This window comes from Egretta garzetta, unplaced genomic scaffold (assembly GCF_000687185.1).
Source record: "Egretta garzetta isolate BGI_Z169 unplaced genomic scaffold, ASM68718v1 scaffold226, whole genome shotgun sequence".
Taxonomy (NCBI): Eukaryota; Metazoa; Chordata; class Aves; order Pelecaniformes; family Ardeidae; genus Egretta; species Egretta garzetta.
Genome location: NW_009260021.1, coordinates 203,928 through 215,083, shown reverse-complemented (window position 1 = coordinate 215,083; position 11,156 = coordinate 203,928). Strand labels below are relative to the sequence as shown.

Here is an 11,156-nt window from a genome sequence, read left to right as displayed (position 1 = left end):
GTGCTTTAATGGTAAAGCCCGACTCAGTACTACAATCCCCAGGAAGCCTTTCACAAGCCCAGCTACAAGTTAGATATGCAAGAGACACTATTGTCCCTTTGAGGTCTGAATCCTCCAGCTTAGCAGCAATTTAAATCTTGATTCAAAGAAAAAGGGCAAGGAGATGAAAAAAAAAAAAAAAAAAGCAAGACCATCACCTCAGGTAGGGGAAGCAGACACCTGACGAACGCTGGAATAGCTTTTCCCTTCCTAAGTCTGTCGTGCTGCGGATTCTCAAGGACCGAACCTGCAGCATTTCCCATTCTGCAACACGCAGGATGCACAAGCACTGCTCTCCAAGCCAAAGCAAGCCGCTCCTTCCCCCCCAAAAAAAGCAGAACAAAGGCAGCTGGTTTCCTAGGGAGTTCTCTCTCCATCAGTTAACTGAGTCAGACCAAGACTGTGCTAAGCTGCCTGCATTCAGATCGGTTCCCCTCCTCTTCCTCCCACATAGCAATCCAGCAGCAACGTGCAGACCTTAGTGCCTGGCTGCAAAGACTCAGAGGACCACAGGTTTTTAGGAATCCTTGCAGTGTGATCCACAGCCACCTCTCCCTGACCATTTTCACAAGGCTTCACACCTTTACTCCTCAGCCACATTAGCTAACGGGCCGGGAACTGCATTTACTGCATAAGGGGAATGGCACACAATCAAAGAGTTACGTCATCTTTGTTCCCACAGCAAACCAAAAAGGAGTATTTTAAAAGCCTTACACTGTGTGCTTTAGGCTCTTAAGAACCACGACACCAGCTGCTACTGGAAGTGTCAGATGCCCTTGCACAAGGATGTTGAACTCTTACTTTCCTACCTACGGAGTCACATTTAACAGGCTCGCGAGAAGTAAGTTTTCAGGTTTATTTGTTTTGTTTTGTTTTTTTTTCCCCCCCCAAGCACCTTAAGAAGATCATCATGTACTTACTACTTTTTAAACCTGCCCAATTATTCGTACAAGTACAGGTTTAGCTAGATTCAAGGACTACAATTCATACCAAAGCCTTCATTGTATGCATGTTCATTCCTTAACTTTCCAGATAGGTTTTTCTGTTACTGTGATTTGAATACAATTTCAGAGCAAGATTTCACTTCAGGAGAAAGGAGTCCTGGGGGAAGTTTAAATATACAAAAGAAGCGAGAGGAAAGAGTCTTTTAAAAAATCACGATTATACCAAAAATAAGCAGAGAATTTCTGTAGCAAAGATTATTCTTTTTCAGTAAAAAATGTACTTACAACAAAAGTACTGTTACATACCACCAAGGTGGAACTATTTATTATCTACAAAAGGTCAAAAAGCAGAACTTGCCAGAAGCAGCACGTTTTTACTCCTGGTAGTTTAAGAAGCGAGAAAAGTAATGGCTCCTTTTCCACATTCCCTCCGTCATTTCAAAATCAAACATTTGGCCATCAAGGAAAGGACTCAAAAAAAAAAAATTCAGAACCATTCCTTTAGGTCAGCAAGAGTTTTGGTGCAAAGCCTGAAACCAAGCCAGAAACCAAGTTTGGACCAAGCCAGAAACCAAGAGTATGGACGGGCAGGCAGCAACGGTGGGTTTAACAACACGGTTCACCTTGCAGAGACAACAGATTGGAAGCACAGTTACCAGGCAGCCGGTAACTTCGAAAGCCATTGGAATCCAACCGCTTGTGATCCTCTATCCATACTCCGGGTTTGTAGAGCATCAGACAATAAAGAAAAAAAAAGAAATCAAGACCAGTTAAAATGCCAGGCCAGGAGGAACTGAAAAGGCTTATTTCAAGCTAAAGGTTCCTGCCCTGTGCAGAAAGGAATTCTCAAAAAAGTCCCATGGCCGACAACAGAACGGGGATATGAAACCCTCTCACAGCTTGGAAGAGGGAAACACCGATCAAGCCCTCAGCTCAACTGCTAGGAGTGGAAACTTTGGGAAGGTCCCACGAGCCACGGAGTCACGCTGGCTACTTTCAATATCACAAGGCCTAGATCAATGCGTTCTGCCATCTGGCGCCGGCACCTCTCTTTTGGGCTACTGCCACAACGGCACTTTCCATCCAGGGAACTCCGTCCTAGGCTGGGCAGAGGAACCCGAAGGGCAGAACTGCTGTATTCACCAGGAAAGTGGCTCTCTCAAACAGAAGCACTTCATCTGCCTCGATGATCTGAGCAAAGTTCCTCAGGTTCATTTCCAGCTGCTGGACATTGGGGATCAGCTGATAGACTATACTGGACCAAGCCTGTCAATAAAGAAAGACACAACGTAAGGGCTGCATTCGCACTTCTCTGCCGCATCCTCTTGTTCTGCAATGTGCTCAAAACCTGATTATTTGCTGTTCTGGGCACTGACAGCCTAGGCAAGACTGAGAAGCTTCTCCCACCTCTGTGTCCAGGTATCTCTACTACAGTGGAGACTAGCAGCGACACCCCAGACCAGAGTAAACTCTTCAACAGGTCAAGTTGTTCTCCACATCGGTCACAGAGAAACTAGACTACTATTAAACAGGCTTAAATAATCCATGAAATAATTTTAAGCTGGCAATGCTTCCATTTACTGCTCCCAGAAAAAAACCCTCAAGTTTTCAGGGGCTTGGTTTTTTTTTTTTTAATCTTGAGCAAGGTCAACATGCAGATGGATGCTTGGCAGCTCATAACCAATGTCAACAGAAAGCTCTGATCTAGCCCAGTGAGTCAGGAACAAGCCCAGAAGGGACTGGGGATGCAGTAACAGGCGTCTGTCCTCATTCAGACTCTGCTCCTCTAAGCTCAGCTGCTCCTCACTGCCTACCTGCTGACCCAGGTTTGTGTCAGCGCCTGACCACATGCTTCCCCCGGAGTCAGGGCGGGTATTTGTGTCTCCTAATTACTGAGTACCTGGTATTTACCAAACACTCCTACCATCCCACCCGCCGAACGCCAAGGTAAAAGCCCAAGCCAAGGGCACGAGCTCTGAAGAGCTCTGGCAGGGCCGTGTCTAGAATAGCCCAGGTCTGCCTCTACACAAGGCGCTCAAAGAGGGAAACAGGATGAGAGTTAGGGATGCCTGCAGGAAGACAGGGTATGGCACCGCGGATTTTGAGAGGGAGCTGAGTACGTGCTTTGTGAAGAGTGATGTCTGGTACCGTGTCAGCCTCAACCAAACACATCCCAGCCTGAAGGCAGGGGAATTCGCTACAGCTTTGGATGGATTTGTCAGGATGGTGAAAACCTGATGTCCCACTGAAGTCAAGCGAATGAGCCAAACGGTCCTTACCTTCAGACAAGCAAGCCAGCCACTAGGCTACCACCACTGCTTATTAGCATTAGCTGGCAATTATAACAGTCATTTGATACCAGTGTAGCCCAGGTATCACTCACCATTCCCACACCTGGAAGACCTCTGCAGACAAGACTGACTGATAGCAAAACCACCCCTCCCCTCCCGAAAGCAAGTTCCCAGGAAGGTAAATGCTCGTGTTGTTGCGGTGCTGCAGAGAAACAGGGGAAAATAATTCTGTGCTGGATAAACATGACTAAAAGATGCAGCAGCTCTTTCTGAAGTAGCCAGGTGAAGGGTGTAAGCAGTATTAACATACTGACACCGTGACTCCAACATGTGGAGGGGTTTTACTTTTGTTAGTCAAAACCGGGCTGCTCTGATGCCATTCACAACAGCTAACCTCCACAAGTACTTGCTGCAGAACTAAAAGGGGCCAGTCACTAGCAAACCAGTAGCAACTAACCACTCGCCTGCCCACGCTCTCGTTTTCAAGTGGGAGGGGGGGAGCCAGATAGGGAGAGGAAGCTGTACAAACCTTGTAAAGCGTTTCATCCCAGATGGAAGTTCTAAAACAAACACATTCCAAGGGACGGGAAAGGCGCTTCAAGTCTTCCTCACGCTCTTTAAAAATCTGGGAAATAATAAACAACATTAGCAGTTGAGCGTAAATATTTCTGCCTTTGGTGTGGTTGCTGTATTGCATTTACAGCATGCATTTCAAACAAATCTCGAGTACCTACAGCACTGGAGAAAAGGCAACAGCAGAGGCAGGCTGGCAGAAACTCCATCCACTGGAGCAGCAGGGACAAGCAGACCTTGGCTGTCTCGCAACAGATCTGATTGGGACTCAAAGCTGAAATAACTATGGGTGTTGTGGAGCGGGAATGGAAGTGGACACGCACGAGTGTCTCAGAGGACCTACATTTTGACAAGTCCCTGGTCACAAGCAAAAAGCTCTGTCACTGAGAACAGGATAGGAAGAAAGCACTCGAGGGCTGTCAGTATGAACAGCTCTGAGGCACATACTGACACAGCCTTCTCTTCTCACACCGTACTCTGCCCTTAGAAGTTATGGTTGCAAAAAAAGGGGAGCAAGTGGAACAGCAAAGACCAGAGAGCCTTGTGCCAGGCTCCTACAGAACCGCTAAAAAAGCAGCGGGACAGCCAGCAACGTGCCTCTGCAAGGGAAGACACAACGACCACCTTCACCTCAGCTTACTGTTTTTAGGAACATGACAGAACATTAAGTGATGCCCATGAAACACTGCGTAGGCCAACATTCACCACTTGGGTCCTGGGATACCAAAGGCTTCAGTAAGTCTTAAAGAGATAGGGATTTGGCCCAGTACTTGTGTGTTCTTCTGAGCAGCAGACACCTGAAAACAGATCTTGATGGGTGTGCAGTGATACACATTGAAAGCACATCTGAAGCGAGGCCGCTCTTCTGTCTTCCCCTCAACTTCAGGGCCTCACTAGAGTTTGCTCAACTACACAAAACCAGCATTTGTCCACTAGTCACAAGACAAATCTGGACAGGACGGCATCAAGAAGATCTTGGACTTGTCCTTCAGTCTGGTGGGAAGGCAGATGGAAGGGAGGAGAAGCTCCTTGAACCAACCCTACAAACAAGCCCTTTGAGCTATTTCTGCACTGAGCTGAAGGGCAGAACTAAAACTGGAAGAGGAAGAGCACTACTCTGGGGCAGCGTGAGTGATCTGAAGCCATCCTGCTGCGTGGAAGCAGCCTGTCGATGCAGGGAGGTCAGGGTGTGGTTTCAGCCGCAGGACCCTGCATGCCATCCTTTGCAGCTGCCCAGGCACATACTCAGCAGGAGTCAGAAGAAAGTTTAGTAAGACTTCTTACTTCAGACCAAAGCCAACAGCCTAGAGGGGCCTGCAAGCTTGCTGCAAGCCAGGGAGTGGCCAAGCAGCCAGGGTTGTACTTGTCTAACCCACAAAGCTAATATTTTTTTCTTTTGGTATCAGGAGTTGGTTGCTTTTCAGTCCAAGCTAAAAAAGCAAGGTTGGTAGGAACTCAACATCTTCCAGTCTCCCTGCAACCTTTCAAAAGCTCCGAAAAGAACAGAAAAAACACCAAACATCTCTGAAAGGCTGATCCCCAGCCTTCACCCAATGCCTCCTGGGGCAGAGGAGTGCTTAAGAGGTGATCCCTGGGCGGGCAGGTCAAACCAACAGAGAACAGAATCAACGACAGAAACCACCTTCTAAGTCAACTGGGAAAGTCAACGCTGTTTGTTTGGTTTTGGTCATGCTTTAGAACAGAGCCTATGCTGGACTGAAAGCAACCGCTAAAGAGAAACCAATCGTCACTGTCACCACCACCATCCGCAAAGCCATCCAAACAGTGAGCCGCAAGTTTAAGATCGCTGGGTTTCTTTCAGTTTTACCTCCCTTTCTGGAGTCAAGGTCTGGTGAAAGTACTAGAATCAGTGCTACAAAAGAAAAGGCTTAAAGTAGTTGTCACTAAAAATCATTAGTTCTGCTGTCCAGTAGATTATATGCAAGAGATATCATTGATACACAATTTAGAAAAGGCAGAAAAAGCTTAGAGGGCTTTGACAATTCTTAGAGAAACCCTTCGAGGAACAGTGCTGATGGGGCTGTATTTGAAGTATGAAATCACAATGCATTAGCACAGTCAAAAGATGCCCTGTTTGAAAGCATTTCTATGGCAACTATCAGCTTCTCACCAAATCCCGCTGATCCTCCTGCACCAAGTCCATCTTGTGCACTAGGCAAAAGATCTTTGCATCAGGAGAATTCTGAAGAATTGCCTCCAAGCAGGACTGGTAGTAGTGCATGTCCTTCTCCAGTTCACGGCTCTCTACATCAAAGACATAGATGAGGACTTCTACGTTGCGGAAGATGTTGTCCCGCTGACTGGTGAAGTAGTTCTCCATAAAGGTGTCCTGTCTGAGAAGGAGCAGAGCAACAAAGCAAGGAGACTCCCGTTAGAGCAAGCAGGTCTTGCTTAGCACTGTCAGGAAAGGTGCTGCGTGTAAAATCCCTTCTGCCAGAAGGGCAAGGTTTGCATTTTGGACTAACGGTTGGACTTTCTGATCTTAAAGGTCTTTTCCAACCTAAACAATTCTATGACTTTGAGCTAGAGATCCCATCGCAGGAAACTAGGTAAGAACCCCACAGGTGGCTAAATTCCCCGTGAGATAAGGCTCCCTAAGCATTTCCAATGGAGCAAAGCTGGATGCTCCTGAAAAGCATCTGCTTGCCAGTCTCACAGGAAGCTGAGGCTTCCCTCGTGGCTGCTCAGTGTCCCGGGCCAACGGACTTACGTCGCTTCTGGACCCAGGCTGGCTTTTGGAGAGTTGCATATAAAAAAGCCACAGCAGCAGAAGCTAAAATATAACCAAAACCAACCAAGCATAGCCTCTTATTACAGGATTTAAGTCTCCTTTAACTTCTGCTGAATACGGCTCAGAGAATGCATGAGGACATGAGCACTTATGAAGCTCGGCAAAGGTGGATAGCTCAGCTGAGGCTCCGTCCATGGGAAAGCGTTCTTCAAAAAGCTGCTTCCAGGAGCCACAGGATCGCTGTCAACCTTCAGCATCGCTCCTCAGCAGGCACCCCGTTTGAATCAAGCTGGTGATAAGCAATTCTGAAACCAGCACCACCTCCTTCCACCTCAGGAGAAAGTCCAAGTGAGGGGCTCAGGCATTTTGCCAGCAGAAGAGAGCAGCCAGCAAGGGAAGGGTGGACCTACGCGCTGCTCCTTTTATGCAGGAATAACTCAAGAGACGGGATAATCCTGCCGACCTCTTCCACCCGCCTCCACGCTCAAACCCAAGATGTGGCATCCATTCTTTCCAGAGCCACCTCACCAGTTTTACAGTGCATGCACAACACTCGTTCCGTTCCCTTCATTCACAAGCAGCGTGCTCATCTCTCTGGGGCAGGAGGACCTCTGTTTTGTTACATCCTCAGCCTTATTCCCCAGAGCTAACCCCCAGCAGTTTCAAAAGCAAAAGAATAAACAGTACCTACCCTCCGCAGTCCCAAAGGTTTAATACCAGGTTTCCTAGAAATCTGACATGGGAGTGCTCCACATCAACTGGAAAGAGACAACAGCAGTTTACCAACCGTACCACACACCCAGATCAGAGCTACCTCCTCGGGCAACCAAAAAGGCCGTTCTTCACAGCCCACAATCTGTAAAATCCCATCTGAACAACACTGTTGCACGTGAATCTGTAGCTTGAAGGCACCATGGAAAGAGACAGGTCCCAGAGTAATTCAAGCTTTCCTACTCCCTACCCAGGACACTATTCTCCCGAGAAGCACAGCAGGTGGTTCCCCTTTAACAACACGTTCTCTGATCTTTGCGATATTTTAAGAATTACATTGGTTCCAGCACTCTCTGCAAGGCCTTAAGCAAGCCTTAAAAATAAATCTGTAACACAAAGAATGTAAACTTTATGAACAGGCCAATTTTTGTCAAAGAGGGAGCGTACAGCAATCCGTGACATGAAGTCTGCACAGGCGCTTCCCAGCGAGGAGGGTTAGATCCTGACAATTCATAGCCCTGCTTCAGAGGAATCACTTCTTGCTTTTTCAGATGGCTTTGGAGGGGAAAAAAAAAAAATAAGGCAGAAGACACCAATTAAGCCTAGTGCATCATCCTGTGAAAACCACAGGCGCACAGCAAGATCACCGTGTGTCCAGGTACACTAGTGACAAGGAAAGCTTCACCAATGAGGAGGACCATGAGGTGGCTCTGAACTCTCCTCCCGTAATAGGTGTAGCAGTGGCAAAGGCTGCTTCCCAATTTAAAAAAAGGGAATTAAGGATAAAAGTTCAACAAGAAAGCAGCAAAACTGAAGCCAGTGCTGCTTTCCCTTTCACTCCAGCTTCCTACCTACCCTCGGCTGAACTCAGGAGTGAAGCTCCCTGTAAGGTGTGGCGGCTGGGAGGATCAGCAGACACCCACCTACTCCAGAGCAGAGGAGAGGCAGGGATCGCTGGAGGGAACAGCCTCGCCCCTTTAATGAAGGGGGTTTGAGCCCTGAGAATTTGCAGTTCAAACAAGAGAAGTCTTACTTGTGGCACCCAGGCGCCGTGTGTCCCTGGCGATGTAGTTTGCAAAGATAATGGACCTCATGCTGGTCTTCCCAGACCCACTTTTACCCATCAGCAGCACCTGGGAAGGAAAAAAAAAAAAACAGAAGAAAGAATTAGCTGCCACAGAGCACCAGGTCTTTCATGGCTTCCTCGGGGTTAACATCTTCCTGCCGAAGCCACCAAAACACAGGACCAACATATTTCAGATGTGAATGCATCAGAAGAGAGGCAAAGAAGAGTAACTGTGCTTGGGAACGCAGGAGACAGACATCCTCGCCTCCTTGCTATTCACAGTCACTGAATCATGGTCAGACTGAAAACCTTTCCATCTTGTTTGCATTCTTGAACTACGCTCCCACCCTCTCGAGAATCTCTGCCCCACCAGGCACCACACTCCTCTTCCTTCAGCTGCCCCCCACCCAGAAGGAAGCGCAGCCGGCCCACAGCCGCTGCCCATCGACCCCCCTTTTCCCAGCACATGTTGGCAGGGGACTCATGGAATTCATGACCAGCACTCGGGGAAGAGCAGGAGCCTCTGCCACAGCCTCACCAATCCCCAGCCCCTTGCACCCGCACACTTTCCAAATGTGCTGGCACCACAGGCAAAGGCTTGATGCTTTTGATGACAGCAGAAGAGTTTGTCAAGACAAAAGAACAGCTTTATCTCAAGCCTTTAAGACCGGGCTGGAAACAATCCCTTGCCCACTCAGCACTGGTATTGTCCACCCATTATTTCTCTCCTAATCTCAGCTTTTTCCTTCTCATAAGGTGACTTGTTTTCTCTTCTCTGACAGAAGTGAAATACAAGTTACATTTCAAGTTTCAGGTGTCAGAAGACCACCAAAGTTAAAAGCAGATGGGATGGCCCAGTTCAAGCGCACCAGGCTATTGTGTAGGGGAGACACTTGACTCCAGAGAGTTTGCAGATCATCGGGCCGAAGGCGAGGTAGCACCTCTGGTAGCCAAAAACTAGGGGATGATTTGGGGGAAGAGGGGAGACAGTCATGCAGAGCAAGACTCTACACTGTGATCTAAAAATAAAAAGCCCCAACAGTGACAGCCAACACAGACATGCTCGCAAAAACAGCTGTTAAACAAGTTCCAGTTACAAAGTCAAATTCAGCCTTTGGCAACAGCCCTGAAAATCTATCATCAAGGATAGGTTTAAGGAGAGCACGACTGGCCTGAGTCTGCCTGCCCAGCCCACACCAGTGCCAAACGCTAGCTGGGAAGGCACTTGCTTGACTCTCAACCTCGCTCTGCGACTGCCAGGCTCTTGGGGCAGAGACAGAATCCCGCCATCCTGGTTGCACAAGTTACCCCTCTGAGGGCAACTGCGACGTTTCACAGGCTGGCAAACACCCTTTCCAAAAAGAAGCTGACCACACACCTTGATGGTTTGGCAACGAGAGCTTTTCCTCAAGAGAGGCAGGCTGGTCAGGTCACACCTACCAGCCTTTCCAGAGCAAAACCCCAGAAAGCTACACTGTCTTCTCCCCTGAGCTACACACAGAGCAGAAAGAGAGAACATGAGCATCTCTTATTTCAGACCACCTGCACAAAAAGCACATGCAGAAACTCAATATGGCTCCAAGGCACAGCCCAAGCCAGCCTAGAGGTGAACCCAATTCCCAGGTTTTAGACTGCAGAGGCCTCTCAAAGGGGTCAGACATCAGCACGCAGGGCCAGGCAGGAAATCCAACCCTAGCACACCATGGAAAGACAGACGTATATTCTCTACACAGCCACTTTAATGGCTTTAAATATGCTTACTGCTGGAATACGCCCAGCCCCCCCGCCAATTCTCAGAAAAAGCGCAACTCCATCCATGTTAAGTTTCGTCCTCCCAGGAGCCCTCAGCGAATTACAGGCTCCCCACGCAAGTTTCTGTAGCACATCAGAAGGGTCTCTCCCCATGGGCCAGCGGAGCAGGTTATAACATATCCTCTTCCCTCACGCCACGGGAGGTACGCAGCGAGCAGAGGGTTTTGCAACACGTACCAGAAACACTCACGCAGCAGTTACCGTGGATGGCTCTGCGGCGAGCCTGCCCAACCACTCGTGCTAGCGAATAAACTCAAAGCAGATTTTAATTTCTAGCACTTTAAGCAAAGGATGCATCAGCTGACTCAGAGAGCCTGAAGAGGCACCTGACAGGCAAAGAACCCACTGAGGGACAGACGCAAACACATAACGTTAGCCAATGCAGACGGGGAAGGAACATCCAACTGCAAAGGATTCTCCTGTCAGTTCTTACCTTTTTCTTCATGGCTGTGCTTGGCATCACCCACCTACAGAGAGAAGACCATCTTCTTACATTGTTCTACTTTCCTCAGTTACAGGCTTCACTTCACCATCCAAATCCCACCCACAGAAGTACCGTGCAAAAGGGGAAGCGCTCCCATGCTGGCATAATTCCCCCCAACCTCCACCTCACCAGGCTACTTGACAGCTTCTGCTCCAGACGGCATGAGGAAACTTTAGCAAAAGCTTCCCACTGTTAGAAAACCCAACACGCCCATGATGAACAACGTTCCCGTAATTGCACGGCCAAAACAGGCCTAAGCAGGATAAATGCGGCCAGCGCTGGAAGGCAGCAGGAGACACCCGCACAGCTGCCACACTGCTCAGGTCTCCTCGCACACGGCAGCCAGGGCCGGCCTCACCCGCAGCCCCTACTCCTATCCCTTCTCCCGGGGACGCTCCGGAGCTTGCACCAAGCAACCCATGACCGCGGCGTCACATGTCCCCCCCATTCCGCTCCCCGCCCGCACCGGCACCCCGCACCGACC

The 11,156-nt window shown here is 48.7% G+C and overlaps 1 protein-coding gene across 1 annotated transcript in view; it reads right to left on the bottom strand.

Annotated features, from left to right (window-relative positions):
- Positions 1–10,679, bottom strand: part of LOC104127968 (ras-related GTP-binding protein A) — a 16,424-nt gene extending 5,745 nt beyond the window's left edge. The window contains exons 1-6 of the mRNA XM_009640680.2: positions 10,622–10,679; positions 8,344–8,443; positions 7,291–7,357; positions 5,979–6,201; positions 3,804–3,899; positions 2,127–2,249 (exon numbers count right to left, since the gene is read on the bottom strand). Coding sequence (XP_009638975.1) covers positions 2,127–2,249; positions 3,804–3,899; positions 5,979–6,201; positions 7,291–7,357; positions 8,344–8,443; positions 10,622–10,648 — 636 coding nt within the window. The 5' untranslated portion in view covers positions 10,649–10,679. The remainder of the gene's footprint in view (positions 1–2,126; positions 2,250–3,803; positions 3,900–5,978; positions 6,202–7,290; positions 7,358–8,343; positions 8,444–10,621) is intronic.
- Between the last annotated feature and the right edge of the window lie 477 nt (positions 10,680–11,156).